The following is a 16326-nucleotide window of genomic DNA, read 5'->3' as shown; positions in this document are numbered from 1 at the left end:
GAGCAAACCTTCAAGGTTCTTGCCTGGCCCGGATGCTGGGCCATGAGGGGATTCCCTTCAGCACCAGCCCTGCAGAAAGAGGAAAATTCTGCTGGAAAACCAGGCTTCCCTCACCTTCCAGGAACCCGGTCTGGTCCTGCACCCTGTAGAAGCTCCTCTTTGGCTCCCTAGTGCTCTTTCAATCCAGTCTGTGGCCACCAAGTACTGTGAGGTGTCGCCCTTTACCATCTCCCATCACGCTACTCACACTTCTGTTCTAGCCAGCCCAACCGCCTCTCCCATTTTCCAGACACGCACTTCCCCTTCGCCTGGGATGTTTTCTTTCTGTGGCCTCCACCTCCTCCTTGATGTCTCGCCTTAGACCCCAGGCCGAGCCACTGCCAGCCTTCCTTCCGCAGAAGCAAGACTGCCTGGCTTCAAATCCCACAACTATTCGTGCTGTGTGATGTTAGGCAAATATTTAACGTCTCTGAGCCTTATTCTGCTCATTTAAAAAATGAGGACAGGAACAGTTCCTACCTCTCAGATGGTCCCTGTAAGTCACCTAGTGCACAGGAAGAGCTGCATTGACAGCAAAGTCACAGACTGGTTGGAAGCCCTACGCTGGGCCCATAGCTGACTCCCATCATGGTTTGCTCATCAGGCACCCATCACACCATATACGTTACTGAGGGCCTCTGGTCCATTTTCCCAGCTAGACTGAGGCTGGAACCCAGAACCTTGTGTTTTGTTTTGTTTTTTTTTCTTTTTTAATTATTTTTAAAAAGTTGTTATTTATTTACTTTGAGAGAGACAGAGAGAGCAGGGGAGGGGCAGAAAGAGGAGGAGAGAGAGAATCCCAAGCAGGCTCTGTGCTGCCAGTACGGAGCCCGATGTGGGGCTCGAAGTCACAAAGTGAGATCATGACCTGAGCCCAAACCAGGAGTTGGAGGCTTAACCGACTGAGCCACCCAGGCGGCCTTGTGTTGTTTTCTGTGTAATGTCCACCTGGGCCCTGTGACCTAGGAGAGTCCCCTGTGTGCCCTTCCCTCCTATCAAATCTGCCCCCATTAGGAAGCCTTCTGGTTTGACCCAGGAGCAGCTGCTCCCCCAGCACAGGGTCAGTAAAAGTCCCTGTTTTTCCATTCTGCTCTCCAAGGACAAACCTTCCCTGGTGATGTCCTACTGCCCTCATCACAATACCAGCCGCTCTGTGGCAGGAACTGTGACATCTCCCATCCTTGGTGACTCTGGATGGCACCTGAAACAGAGCTTTGTATTCAGCAGGTGCTCAGGGCAGATCCAACCAGCATTTTCTGAGCCCCTGCCCGGCATGCTGGACCATCTCCTGGAATCCTCCCAAAGGCCCTGGGAGGCTGGGATTAGCACTGTCACTTTGCAGATGAGAAAGCTTCCCCAGGACACCGGGCCCTAATCCCCAGAATTTGTGAAGGTGTTACCTTGCAAGGGAAAGGGGGATTAGGGTTGCAGATGGAATTAAATTTGCTAATCAACTGACTTTAAAATAGAAAGATTATCCTGGATTATCCAGGTGGGCCCTGTATAATCGCAAGGGGGCCTTACAAGTTGACAAGTGGGGCCAGAAGAAGGGAGAAAGAGGAAGTTGTGAGGAAGCATGGCAGCCGCTGGCTTTGGAGACAGAGGAAGGGGCCACCAGCCAAGGGACACAGGTGCCCCTAAAGGCTGTGAGCGCAGGGAAATAGGTGATCCCCTAGAGCCTGCAGAAGCAATGCAGCCCCGATACCTCGACTTTAGCCCGGGGAGACCTGTGCCGGGCTTCCGACCTCCAGAACTCTAAGAGCCTAAGCGTATGCTGTTTTAAGCCACTGAGCGCGTGGCCGTGTGTTAGCACAGCCACCGGAAGCTCCTGCAGAGAGGTTGAGGAACTTGGCCAAGGTCTCCGGCCCGAGGAGCTGGGATTGAAACTCGAGTCTGTCTGCCCCAAAGTGTGTGGGCTGTCGGTGGCACAGCAGCCCCTCCCCATCTAACCTACCCTCCCCGGCTTCAAACAAACCGGTCATAAGTGCTTTTGTAGAGGGGGTACGAGACGGGTTGGAGTGAATAGTCAAACACGATCCTCGGCCGCACCCCCGGGGCCAACACATACTGAAGGCCTGTTTTGTGCTCAGGACTTCTACACGTTATCTCATTGAGTCCTCCTTTTACAGATGAGGAAACTGAGGCTCAGAGAGGTCTAGAAGCTTGCCCGGGGTCACTCGGCAAAGTAAGTGGAAGAACTTTGGTTTGAGGTTTCCGAGCTCAAAATCTGAACCACTGTTCTCTACTGGCTCCTGGAACAGGGCCAAGAAGCCAATGCGGGTATGCGTGCCCAGCACGCGGGAGCTCACGTGTGTGTCGTGCAAACACACGCACATACCCCGCCCAACACGGAGGTCCAAGAGGTGGCCCCAAAACCAGGTCAGTGGAGCCGCCAGCCAAGGAGGCGTGAGCCCTCAGAGGGGTGCAGGGTGGCCCCTGTGCTCCGGGCTGGAGGACCCCCACCCATTCCCCTGCCCTCTGCTGGGTGCTCATAGGGAAGTGGCCTGGAGAGGTGAGGCGGGAGCCCTTCTGTGCCAAGTGAGAGGTGAGGACGTGAGGCGCGGGAGCCAAGGGTGGCCTGATGTCACGTGGGGGTGTCTGGCAGGACTGCTTGCCTGCTGTAAGGTCGCGCTGCCCTTTGTGGTCACGCTGGCCCCAGCTGCCCAGGATAACCTGCTGTGGGGCCCGAGAGGGTCGGAGCATGCTGTGCTGGCTGGCTGGGCTCTAAAAGGACCCTGGTCCTGGGAGTTCTAGAAGTTCCCCAGAGACCCTTCTTCCCACCCTGGAAGGACCCAGTATGGGCTCCCTTCTGCTCACCTGCCTGTGGCCAGAAAGGAGGGAGAACTGGGCTTCTCACACCCAGGAAACCACCACGATGAACAGTGACCCCGCAAAGGGACTTCCTTTACTCTCCTATCATAGCAGCCTTCAGTCTTCTAGAAAAGGTCACGAAGAAAGTGTTGACAACCTGCGAGGCCACCTTGACTGGCTGCTCATTTTGCCTCTTTGAGATACAAACTCCCCGAGGGCGAGGAGGTTTCAGCTCAAGCCTAAAAGGACCACTTTGTCCTTTTAGCCCCTAAGTGTCAGTAAATGACCCGATAATGTCTGCAGGACCAGACTTGGGAGACTAGACTAGACTGGCTAACAGGTGGGCCTGGATCTCCTGGAAGTTTCTGCTTGAGATGACTAAAACCTGGATTGGTCCCTCTACAAGGAGGACTAAACGCCTGCTCCTAATACCCTTGCTCCTGGTAACGGCACTCCCACAGACCCCCACGGAAGCCCACCTCCCCACTCTCAACCACTGTGACTTGGCTGGGGCTGGTCCACCCCTGACTCAGGGACAGGCCTGTAACCCATCACTAGCGACTGCTTCCGGCTCAACCCAGTCACAGAGAGGGAGACTCAAGTCCTGGATCCTTCTGGAACTGCTAAGCAGAAGAGACCACTCCATCCTGTGGTCTGGGAGCTGGGGTATCTAAGGCAGCAAGGGGCACACGTGAGCAGGAGGCCTGCCCAAGGAGAGGCTGAATCCTGACAGCAGTGTTTGAGCCCCTGAAGCCATGCCCAGAGGTAGTCCCATCCTCGGACCTTCTGGTCACAGAGGTCGACAAACCAGTCTGAAGGACACCTCCAGACCCACCATCAGGAGAACTGTAGCTAATGTTGTTTGATGCATTTAGACTCCCTGGCTGTTAAAGTCATCGGCCGCACGGAGTCTGCTGGGGGGCTGTCAACATGACCTGTTCTGTTCCATAGAATGATTAATGAGGAGGTACCAGAATCACCGGCTCAAGAGGACACCTTGGGTTTAAATCCTGCTTGGTCACTTACTTACTAGATGTGAGATCTCAAGTTACTGACCCCCAGAGTCGTGGCCAGTAGAGAGAGGATTGGAACAGCACCAACGCTAGGCCTCACTGTGGGGAGTAAATGACTTACATGGAAAGTGCTCAGAACCAGCCCCCGGGCCCAGGAGGCACTCAGTGAACACAGGCTCTAAACTAGCCAGGATGGGTCGATCACGTATTTGCTCAGGCAGTGAACATTTATCGAGTGCCTACTGTGTGCCCGATACTGTGCCAAGTGCCTAGGATGCTTGGTGAGCAAGGAGACTTGTCTCCTGCTCCCCGAGGACCTTACAGTCTTTTGCATCAGACACATGGCGACGAGCAGCCACAGAGCGCCCCGAGTTGCCATGGTAACCTGTGACTTTGGCCTCACCACAGCCCAACCCTGACCAACTGAGCTACTTGGATGCTGAGATGAAAATGACTAATGAAAACCCACAGAGGGGAAGCTGGGTGGTTTGCAGGGGAGTGGGCAGCCCGGCGCAGAGCAGAGCAGAGGCCGGGCCCTTGGCCAGCCTCCCTCTGTTCTTCACCCACAGAAAGGCCTGCACCCACGAGGACAGGGACAGTCATTACCAGCCATCTTAACAGGGATGGAGGCCTCAGTGGGTGGTAAGACACCAGGCTCTGAGCCCTCTCCCTGTGGGAAGAGTGATTCCCTCCCACCGTCTTCTAGCTAAAATTGCTCGAGGGTTTCTGTGGCATGGGTGGGATAACCCCCTTCCTGGGGAACCTCAGAACCAGGTCAAGTTCAGCCAGCATGTTCTTTGCCTTTTGCCCCTCCCCCCTCCCCACCTCCCCATCTCCCACGCTGGGAGTAGGAGACTCCCTGGTTCAGTAAGCAAAAGGTACAAAATCATGGTTGGGGTGTGTCCACTGTCCCCCTGCCCTTACACTGCCCCCCCTCCCCCCCCACCGCCTCCCCCCTGCCCCCAAGCTGGCCCCCTTTCTACCACTCCTGCTCCCCAACTGCCTCACCCCTCCCCCATTGCCTTCCCCCTCTCCCCCACACTGCCCCCCCTGCCCCCCCTCCTACCCCTGACTAGAAGGAACCATCCTTTCTTGCAAATGATGAACTAGGAGGTTTACATATGTTATTTCACTCAATTTCCTTCATTTTTCAGATAGGGGAACGGAAGCCCAGAGAGATACAGTTACTTGTCTAAGGTCACACCGCAGGTGGCTCTTTATGGGATTAGGAACTGCATGAGTGCTGTGGCCAGGGGGCTGGCCTCTAGCCCTCAAGAGACCCATGGATCAGCCCTTGGCTCTGGGGCTGGGGTAGTCAAATCCCAGTCCTTCAGGGCTGGATGCTGGACTTGGGAGGCCCCTTCAATCCTGGTTGAGAAATGAAGGCCTCTAGTTCACGGACTCCCTAGGGGTGGCGGAGAGGCCCTGGCTGAGGACTGAGCAGGACGTGGGGTTCCACATGCCTGGGGTCGAGGGGGGTGGCGGTCCCTCTCCTGTAGGGCCAAGGAACAAGCTCACAGGAGGACCCATCAGTCCACATGCTGCTACGCCTTGCAAGAAAGAGCCAAAGATTGAGGACTCAGTGTGATGATGCTTGGCACATCCAAGGATCAACTGGGGAGAGGCGTGTGCCCTGAGCATTTCCTAGAACAGCTATTTTTAAGCTGTATTTTTTTTCTTCTCTTGAAAGTAATGGCGTTCTTTCAAAACGCACACAAAAATTTTACATGGAATTCAAAGGTATTAAACAGAAGTGAAGCCAATCTAGTTAAGTGGCGGTGGGGGCCCCTCAGAACCCTATTTTTCCCACCTCCCATGTGGTCCCACCTTCTTGGAGCCCCTCGGATGCTCTGGAACCCAGTTTGAAAACTGGCTCCTAGAACCTCAAATGGTATCGGGGGCTGTGGGGGCCTAGATGGGCCAGATGTCTGTAGAAGTGGGACATATAGATAGGAGACAATTATCTATAAACACCTCCCAGGAAGGATATTTCAAATGTGGACAAAATGGTCACATTGTTCATGATCAAAACGCTTTTTTGGCACCTTCCCTGGAAGGCCCCTAAAAAGGGATTTCAAGGTTGCATTCACCAAAGCAAGGGGAATGGCCAACAGAGTCAGAAAGGCTGGGGCCAGGTGGCCGGTGCTGAACTGACTGTTGTTGGCATTAAGCACCACCAGGCCACAAATCTGCTGTCCACTTGGGCTTGGCTCTGGCTTCTGGGTCCCAGGACACCAGGGGGTCCCCTGCCTGTGGTATGAGCTCAAATCCTGCACCGGAATCCAAGCCTGAAGGACTTAGATGCGGTGCAAAGCTTCCTAACCTGGTGTATGGGATAGGCATCGGGGGCATCCAAGGACCACTTGAAAGCATAAAAATGTGTATTGCAGGGCACCTGGGTGGCTCAGTTGGCTAAGCGTCCCCCTACTCTTGATCTCATGGTTTGTGAGATCGAATCCTGCATTGGGCTCTGTGACGACAGTGTGGAGACTGCTTGGGGTTCTCCCTCTCTTTCTGCCCCTCCCCTGCTTTCTCTCTCTCTCTCTCTCTCTCTCTCTCTCTCTCAAAGACAAATAAATAAACATTTAAAAATGTGTATTGTGGGGCGCCTGGGTGGCTCAGTCCGTAGGGTTCGACTCTTGACTTGGGCTCAGGTCATGATCTCACGGTTGTGACATTGAGCCCTGAGACGGGCTCCGCCCTGGGCGTGCAGCCTGCTTAAGAATCTTCCTCTCCTGGGGCGCCTGGGTGGCTCAGTCTGTTAAGCGTCTGACTCTTGATTTCGGCTCAGGTCATGATCTTGTGGTTTGTGAGATGGTGCCCTATGCTGGGCTCTGTGCTGACAGCATGGAGCCTGCTTGGGAGTCTCTCTCTCCCTCTCTCTCTGCCACTCCCCGGTGCATGCATATTCACGCTCTAAAAAAAAAAAAATGTGTATCGTGTATTCTTAGAACAGGGTTTATTTATTAAAAAAATAATTTTTTTTAATGTTTACTTATTTTTGAGAGAGAGGGAGAGAGAGAGAGAGAGAGAGAGAGAGAGAGAGAGTGGGGGAGGGGCAGAGAGAGGGGGAGACAGAATCTGAAGCATGCTCCAGGCTCTGAGCTGTCAGCACAGAGCCTGATGTGGGGCTCGAACCCACGAACCACGAGATCCCAGGGTTCTACAATCAGCAAAAGATGAAGACTTACTACAGCTCCCTACATTGCCACCTCCTCCAAGAAGTCTTCTAAGATTTCCCTTAATGTGCAGTGATTGCTCCCTTCTCTGTACTATCAAAGCCCTTGGTCCCTTCAGAGGATCGAGCTGGGGGCGGGGGCTCAGGGTTAACTGGAAGTTGTTTGCACTCACTGTTCCCGCAAAGCTGGCTCCTGGCATATTGGAGGGGTTACACTGCTTGTCAAATTAAGTCCAAATGAAGTAGATTTGAAGCACAAACTGTGTTGTTTTCCTGCTTTTCAGTTGTTTAAAGCAAACCCTGATAACCAGGGACTACCTTAATCCTTTGGCAAGTATCCCATTCATTGTATGCAAATACTTGGTGCTTTAAACTGTTTTGAGTAAAGGGGAACAGAACTGCATCCTGGCCCATCCTGTTGACTGCGTCCTGTTGACTCTGGTACAGCTTATCAACTCTCTGTCCAGAACCCTCTGTGCACGAGGCCCCATTATTTAACAGCTTGTCTCCTGACCCTTCTGTAACCCTGACTGGGGTAGGCGGGGCCAGGCTGAGATGATCTGTCCTGTGGCCAAGGGCCCAGTTTGGAAGCTGGGAATCCTGAGTTCAGAGTCTGCCTTCGGCCAACCATCCTGGACAATTCACCTCACCTGGATCTTAGAAGTGGGCCGCCGATCACACCCACCTCGGGATGTGGGCGAGACAGAGAATGTGAGAAAGCACTGAACGGTCACCCAAGACTAGACCAGGACAGCCACCTGGGGAAAGCACCTGTCACGCCAGTACTCTAGTCACTTACAGCTGCATATAGCACGCGGTCTTGCAGAGCACTAGGAGCCCAAGGAAGCCCTCAGCATCCAGTTTGGGGGCCGCAGGGTCTGAGTCATGACTGAAGGTCAGAGTGAAGGATGTGACAGGGGCCTGTCCCGCACCTTCCCTTCTCCTCTCTCCAGCACCCTGAAACACCCAAGCAAAGGAATGACATGACCCCTGAAGGACCCCGGTGAGGTCATGCCGAGAAGGGTTCCTCTTCCAAGTGTTGGTTGATCCATGCTGGTATCCTCTCCCCTTCCTGGCCCCTGACCCTGCCTGGGTCACTGTCCTCGCCGTAGTCACCATGATTCAGAGCCTGAGGGGTGGAGGGGCCCTGGGTGGCCGCCCAGAGCCTTTCCCTCCCCGTGGCAGGCGTCCACGGCACACGCACTCCCAGAGCAGCCCGCTTGGCTCCAAAGGGCAGGACGGCGGCCCTGGTGCGGGACCCCAAGTGCACATCGTGGAGCACCCCTCCCCCCCCACCCCTGCAGCCTGGCGCGGCCCTTCGCCCTACCTGGCCCAGCCTCCTTGCCTCTGCGAAGCGTAAGGCCGCTGATTCCGTCCGCAGCCCCTAAAGGAGTCACGGATTTGCCATCCAACCTAAGCCCTGTCATCCTGAGCCCACTTCCTGGACACTCTCCAACTGCTCAAGGACCCTCTCAAAGTGTTGACCAATCCTGACCACAGTGCTCCAGAAGTGCTTCGACAAAGTGGACTGGAAAAGCGTCTCCTTCACCCTGGGCACCAGTACATTTGCTTTTTTTTTAATTTTAGGGGGGGGGGGGGGGGGCGCGGTTCATCCTTATGACCATCCAAGCCATCTTGCCGGAGCGGGCTCATCTTTCCAAAGGATCAGGGGCTTTGTCAGTCTGGGGACCGTCATCACGCCAGACCCTGAGTGCCACTGCGAGAGAACCTTGTTTGTGTGGTTCCTCTGCTCGCTGAATCAAGCGACACAGTCTGACACGGTCACAATTACCCAGAGCCATGCCACCCTCCAGCTGGCTGGCATTCTTTGCCGGAGGTATCAGCGAGAAGAGATCGGGACCTGGCCGACAGCAGGTCTCCCCAGAAGACTCTCACCCACTCCACTAGGGGTGCTCCGGCCCACCTAGATCCCCTTTCAGCCCGTTCGCTTCCATCCGACTCTAGAGACATCGGGAGGACACAGCCAACATCTTCCCAGTCCCACATGCAAAGCTGAGGTCCCACCCTGAGAAAGAGGCTCTCGGAAGAGGGCGGAGCAGGTCTGGTGCGATGTGCTGGCCGTGGGGGGTGGGGGGCGGGCTGCAGAAATGCACAGTGGCCTCCGAACAGCTCCCTGCCCCTGGCCTGATAACACCTCCCTTGTCTTGGCTTCTGGCAGCCCCAAAATCCTGCTAAGACTCAGGTTAGATCTGTCATTTCTGTGCCCCAAACCCTCCAACTGCTCGCAGCTTCACTCAGCGTCAAAGCCAAAGCCAGTTCTAGAGATTGTTGCTCCCCACAAGCCCCTGCCCTAACCGCCCCCCTCCTCCCCACCCCTGCACTGCCGGGAATGCCATTCTCTCCTCTCCCACCATGTCCTCTTGGTCTGCTTTGCCTCATTTGTGTTGCCCTGTGTTTCCATTACGACCTAATGTGCTCTCTATTTTATGTCTCTTGTTTATTATGTTTCCTTCACTAAACTGTGGCTGTTTACATGGCTGGATATTTCTGTCTGCTTTGCTCCTTACCGTTACCGTATCCCCAGTGCCTCTGATACCTGGCACACCGAAGGTGCATAGGTTTGTTGAGTGAATGACTAAGGGAATGGATGAATGAATGAATGGGTTCCCGCCCACCATTCATTTGCTCACCTGTTCTGGTATTTGGCCCTCTCTTTTTAAGAATCCAGAGTGCTCAGTTTTGGAGGGCTAACGCCTCCCACACTGGTCCCACAGTAGTCGCATGGGCATTTGAGGATGCCAGCGTCTAAGCAGATTCCCTTCTCTCCTTCTCATTTGGATTTAACTTTTCCTGACCTTCATGGTTCATCTGAATAATACGTTTCAAATGTTTCCTTTCAAATATCTTATATACTTAGTGTATTTTTAGATTGTGTCTTTTGAAGGCAGCAATAAGGAGAGCCTCTTAGAACATTCCAGGTAGGGTGGTGCTTTTGCACAAGGATAAATGAGGAGAATACGTTGGGTCTGGAATCCTTCCGGCACCGATGCCCAGGACTCTGTTGGATTTTGATGGCAGTGGCAGGTTGGGACAAGGTCCTTCCGGGACAAGTTGCAGTGGCTGTGACAATCAGATAGCTTTCCCAGGTAGAAAGGACAGCCAAGGGCTACCTTCTCATAAATATGGCTGAGGTCAGGGGCGCCTGGGTGGCTCAGTCGATTGAGCGTCCGACTTCAGCTCAGGTCATGATCTCACACTCCATGAGTTCGAGCCCCGCGTCAGGCTCTGTGCTGACAGCTCAGAGCCTGGAGCCTGCTTCGGATTCTGTGTCTCTCTCTCTCTCTCTCTGCCCTTCCCCTGCTCATGCTCTGTCTCTCTCTGTCTCAAAAATAAATAAAAACATTTAAAAAAATTTAAAAAAATACAGCTGAGGTCATATCTCAGTGATGAAGTTGGAAATGGAGCAGGGAAAGTAACCATAATGATGAAGATCCCAGAGGGCTCTGTGCAGGGATCACAGCCATGGCTCTGAGAAGTTTGAAGCTCATAAGAGCCTGGACTCGAAGCAAGGATTAGTGGACAGGCTAGGTAGACTGGATGTGAGATTCTTGACCGAGGCTCAGCATCGCTAGACCCAGTGAGCATTCTCTAAAGCCCAAATAGACAATCTGGTGACTTTAGGATAAAAGCTGAAAGTTCTAGGGACGCTTGTGTTGGCTCGGTCAGTTAAGCGTCTGACTTCAGCTCAGGTCATGATCTCCCGGTTCGTGGGTTCAAGCCCCGCGTCGGGCTCTGGGCTGATGGCTCAGAGCCTGGAGCCCGCTTCAGATTCTGTGTCTCCCTCTCTCTCTGCCCCTCCCCCGCTCATGCTCTGTGTCTCTCTCTTTCAAAAATAAGTAAATATTTTAAAAAATTCAAAAAGAAAAAAGGTGAAAGCTCTCCTTTGATATGCTAGTTGGGAAATTTGGGCCCCTGGATCCCTTGAAAACTACAGGTTGAAAATATTAAAATTTCCAGGGCGCCTGGGTGGCTCAGTCAGTAAAGCATCCAACTTCAGCTCAGGTCATGATCTCACGATTTGTGAGATGGAACCCCGCATCGGGCTTTCTGCTGTCAGCACAGAGCCCACTTCGGATCCTCTGTCCCTCCTACCCCCCCCCTCCTTCAGCCCCTCCCCTGCTGGTTCTCTCTTTCTCTCTCAAAATAAATTAAAAAACTTAAAAAATAACATTAACATCTATAAGAGTTGAAATAAACCCATGGCAGACAGCTCCCTGGAGGCTGTTGAGATAGTTGAGGAGTGGGAGTGAGCCTCCCATCCACTGTCGGCACATTTCCCAAATTCTGAGCTGCTTCTTTTTTCAGTCAGTGGGATCTCATGAGTAGCAAGAAAGACTGAGATCAGCAGTGAGGAGGACAAATGGGTTCTGAAGAGGTCTCTTCCTCCCAACTCAGGGAGCTTATTAGCAATCTGTTGTTTCCCTGGGAGGCTGATCCATAAAATGAGACTTTCAAGGCATGCCAGGATCTCAGGGGTCATTGTGTCCTCTCTCATTTTATAGGTGTGCCTGTCAGCTGCAGCCCAGAGAAGGTAGTTCCTTTCCCAGGGTTGCAGCAGAGCTGGGTCTAGAACCCAGGCTCTGGCCTCCCAGCCCAGGTAAGCCAGGCCACAGCTGGCATGGATCCAGTTGTGAGGTCTTGTTCCACAGGGGAAGTGGGTGAGGCCGTAAGAGGGAGGTGTTTGCCCATTCATGACACAGCCCAAATTGTAAGGCCCATTGTTTGAAACCCAAGGACCTGATGCTATTGAATGGCTTTTCCCAAATGCCACAGGTAGGACAGGTGCCCTACCTTTTTGCTCCAAGACACAACAAATGGGAGCCTGATCCTTTTCCCAGAAACTTCTGGCAAAGTCTGCATTCAAGGTGAGGTTGGAGGGGGGAAGGGCCACTGACCTTCATCACCCATCATTGTTTAAAGTTAATTTATTTGAGAGAGAGAGAGAGAGAGAGAACAAGTGTGCAAGTTGGGGAGGGGCAGAGACAGAGAGGGAGAGAGAGACTCCCAAGTGGGAGTGTGGAGCCCAACGTGGGGCCTGAACTCACGAACTGGGGAGATCACGACGGGAGCCAAAGTTGGACGCTTAACCCACTGAGCCACCCGGGTGTCCCATCCATCATTGTTTACTACTATTTTGTTTACTAGCTATTTTGTTCCGGTGACTCTGGGTCCCACAGGAAGCCCTGTCGGGACCCCTCTCCACTCTTCTTCCTCTTTCCTATTTTTATTTGTACTGGCCTGACTCAGAGTCTGAGATATGACTCCCCACCTACCTCCCCAGCTCCCTATCCCAATCCACAGTATTGTCTTTCTTTGCCTCCCGCCTCCTTTCCCCAGTTCCAATGGGGTGCATAGTCTTTGATCAGGTGATATCTTGCACCCGGAGTGACCTTTTCACATCCGGAGTGACCTTGTCACATCCCTTCAGGTTGGAACTCTTGACTCAAATGCTACCTCCTTCCTGAAGCCCTTCTGTGAGCCTCTGTTATAGCTTAACAGTTCCACTGGGCTCCCACTGTGTAGTGTCCCCTCCGCCCCCCACCCATGAATGGGCACCCTAGAACCTCTGAATGTGACCTCATTTGGAAATGAGGTTTTTGGAGATGTAATCAGTTCAGGCTCATTCATTCCTGGCTGAGGCTTCATTACACATTGACTGGTATCCTTATAAAGAGAGGAGAGGACGTAGAGACAGGGACGGAGGGGAAGGCCACACGAGGAGGCAGAGACTGGACAGATCCCACCACAAGCCAAGGAATGCCAGGAGCCACAAGAGCTGGAAGAGGCAAGAAGGAATCTCCCTTAGAGTCCTTAAAGGGAGTGGGGCCCTACTGATCTGTTATGGTGGCCAGAAGAAACGAATGATCTGTGCCCTGACTCTAAACACCTGCCACTGTCTCTGGGTCTTCATTCATCTTTGCTGGGCCCAGCCCCTCTCCAGGCTTAGAGCTATACCAAACACCTGCCAGACACCTCAAGCAGGGTCGGTGAACTAGACGGTCATCATGGCACAGGTGGGCCCGGGCCTGGCCCAGCACCGGGAATGGGAAGGATATGGGACTGCTGAACGGATGGGAAGGAGAATAGGATTCCCAAAGCCACATAAAGGGCTACTTCCTGGCTAGCTGCTTTAGGGACAAGGCTATCAACCCACATGCTGTAAAGTCAATAATAGCCAAGCAAGTACAACTCCAAGCCAGTTCTCACAGTACCTCATTGAAAGGGGTGGGGCCCTGACTCCCAGCTCTAGCCATCCTTCATGGATGGACTGGGTCCTCATTTTTTTTGCCCCTTCCTCCCTGGGCCCACCATCACAGCCCAGGGCTTTCATCTAGCTGGAACAGCCACTGCAAACACTTCCAAACAAACAGTCCAGTTCTCCTCCTCCCAGGGCCCCCCTGCTAAAACCCTGTCAAAGTCAAAGACTTGGGAGGCTGTGCCAGCTGACCAGCTAGCCGGATGCGCCCAAGCTCTGTGAATGCTTTCATGGAAGGAATTCCGGGGGAGCACAGAAAATTTAAAAAAGGAGTATAGTGGGAATAACCCACTTGGAGACCCTAACCATGGGCAGCCCTGCCTTGGTTAACCTCAGGATGGCATGTACCCATGGAACAGATGTTTCCAGGTGAGGGAACTTCTGACTCCTGGAGCCTTCGTGTCCCTTTAAGAAAAACCCTCGCTTGGGTCACCTTTGTAGCCTAAGGCACACTTCCGCCCACAAATATTGCCAAAGATCATTATGAGAAAAGGGAGGGGGGGGTAGGGGGGTTGCTGCTCTTTCCCAAAGGTAAACGGACTTCTCTTCTGGATATGCCACTGTTGGGAGAAGCTCTTCCTTCCTTCTTTCTCTTTTGGGGGCCTTCCCCCTCCAGATCCGATCCCACCCAAATCCAGGTTGGAAGGGCTCTCAGAGGCAGCGCACACACTCCTGGGCTCAGGACTGTCCCAAGGCCCTCTCCCCAGCCCCAGATGGACCCAGGCAGATTCCAAATTCCCCACCATGGTGGCAAGTGGAGGGCTCGTTAAAAACCATCTCTAATAATTGGTCAGACAGTTATTAGTTACAGGGAGCACTCTTGTTCGTCCTGACCGGGCTGATGACTAAACCTAAGCATGAACGGCCCTGGAAATTTCACGGGCCCCCATGGATCCTGTTTCTGGTGACGGGATACCAATTTGAGACATATTTCTAATTGGCCCTGAGTTTATTCCCTGGAAGAGAATGTCCATTCCAAGTAAGGTGGGACAGGGTTCCCAGTGCATGAGCTTGTGGGGTGCCACTCCGCTCTATTTCACTGCCTCCCCCTCCCATGCCATATACTTCTTTAATTTAGGGTTGTTTACACTAGTCAAGTTTCTCCAGATTGACAAAAAGAGTTCTTCGTAAGCCTACTGCAGCCAGTTACAAAAGCAGTAAAAGAGACCAGGACTTGGGCCAGCTGGAAGACTCTGAAGAAAGTTTCTGCGGGATGCAGACATCCGAGGAATGACAATCACACGCGACGGTCCCAGACCCCACATATCTCCACAAGGACACCTTCATCTGCCATCCTGATTCCCCCCCCCCCCCGCCCCTCCCCACCCCTCCACAAAGAGCTTTGGGAGACTTTCGAGGCGGCATCACCCCAAGGCAATGAAACTGCTGAGTACAACTCTCTTACTTCTCCTTTTTCAGTGTGTCCAAGGGTTAAAGACACTTCCGAACTACCCTTCCAACTGCAAGGTCAAGCAGCTGTCCAAACCACCCAAGGAGAAGCAGGAGCCAGGGACAGCCAACTCCAGCTAGCTGGGCCACCACGGCCCTCCCCTCCCCCACGCGGGCCCGGCAGGGGAAGAGTTAATCGCCATCAGCTTTGGCTGATAGTTCAGGCTCCAAAGTTCAGTCCCAGTCTGAGCCACCCCGGAGGAATTGTAAATCTCAGGGCAGTATTTAACAAAACAAAAGCAACCTGGAATTACATGCAGGTTTGGTTTTCTACAGTACATATTTACTTAATCCCCTAGGTATGTGGCTCCGTGTCAGATCAGCTGGCTTTGCCGGCCCTTCCCCGCCCCCCCCCCTCCCCCCCTTGCTCTCAACAGTTGAAGTTTCAAACTAATTCCCTGATTTTGCTCTTCCTCCTCACAGGGCCGGCTTGAGACAGTCTGGCCTGCCAGCCTCCAATCTCTCTCTCTCCTTTGCTCTAGTCACCGGGTGAGTCAGCCTGGCTTGGGTCAGAGTTGGGTGACAGCCGGCTCACCCTCCCCACTCTCGGGCACCAGGTCTGGGAAAACCAGAGGAAGAGATGGTGTAACCACCAAAAAGCTAAAGACAGCCCTGGGGAGGGGGAAGGCCCTCCCCACAGTGCCACCTCCCCATTTACTGGGGAGGGATCCCCTCTGGGGCTGCATCTGGGGGGGGAGGGGGCACGGTTGAAGGTGAGAACAAGGGCGCTTTATCAGCTGCCATTACCCTTGTCCCCCTCTTTCTAGATTTCCAAATACCTGGGCGTGGGAGTGCATGTCAGGCCTGGCTAGACATCCAAGACCGCTCCCCACCCCCCTTTCAAACCCAAACCAAGTATCCCCTCTCTACGTGCCTCCAGAGCTGCAGCCGCCCAGGTTGGGGCTGGGAAGCGGGTTGCCAAGGAAAATACGAAGCCAGCTAGCAGGCGGCTCCCAGCTCTACCCAGGAGCGCACACACCCTGCACTCACCAGGGTGGCGGCATCGAGGGGAAGGCGAGGGGGGAAAACACAACACCTTCCTTCGGGAGGGAGGAATGTGGGAAATGGGTGGGTCTCCTAAGTTTCGGGGTGGCGGCGAACGGCCAACCGGCCGCCGATCCCAAAGGAGCGGACCAGCTCCGGACCTGCCAGAAAAGACAGTCTGGTGCCCGGGAAAATTTACAAGGTGAAACTGGCTAGCTCAGCACTCGCGGGTGGCGCCGAGAAGTAGGGTGGCCGGCGACTCCTCTGGGCGCGGGTTCCGGCTGCGGCAGCAGGTGGGCGTCCCCCGCACCTTCGGCCCCCACCCCCTGGAGTCGCCGTGCCCCGGTACCTTTCTGGCGCCGCGTTCTGCGAACTCGCGAGCGAGCTGGCGTCCGATGCCTCTCCCGCCGCCGGTGATGAGGACGTTCTCCCGCGACAGGTCCCGAAGCTTGGCGGGCAGCACCAGTCCGACGGCTGCTTTGGCCACCAGATAGATCATCTGCAGAGGGAACACCACCAACGCGCCCAGCCATTTCCACACCATCCTCCGCGCCGCGGAGACAGGCAGGGGGGGG

General features: G+C 54.0%; 1 protein-coding gene across 1 annotated transcript in view; it reads right to left on the bottom strand.

Annotated features, from left to right (window-relative positions):
* DHRS3 (dehydrogenase/reductase 3) overlaps window positions 1–16320 on the bottom strand; it is a 38738-nt gene extending 22418 nt beyond the window's left edge. The window contains exon 1 of the mRNA XM_049618058.1: window positions 16101–16320. Within this exon, the coding sequence (XP_049474015.1) occupies window positions 16101–16295 (195 nt within the window). The 5' untranslated portion in view covers window positions 16296–16320. The remainder of the gene's footprint in view (window positions 1–16100) is intronic.
* Between the last annotated feature and the right edge of the window lie 6 nt (window positions 16321–16326).

This window comes from Panthera uncia, assembly GCF_023721935.1.
Source record: "Panthera uncia isolate 11264 chromosome C1 unlocalized genomic scaffold, Puncia_PCG_1.0 HiC_scaffold_4, whole genome shotgun sequence".
Lineage (NCBI taxonomy): Eukaryota > Metazoa > Chordata > Mammalia > Carnivora > Felidae > Panthera > Panthera uncia.
This window is presented reverse-complemented; position numbering and strand designations above follow the sequence as displayed.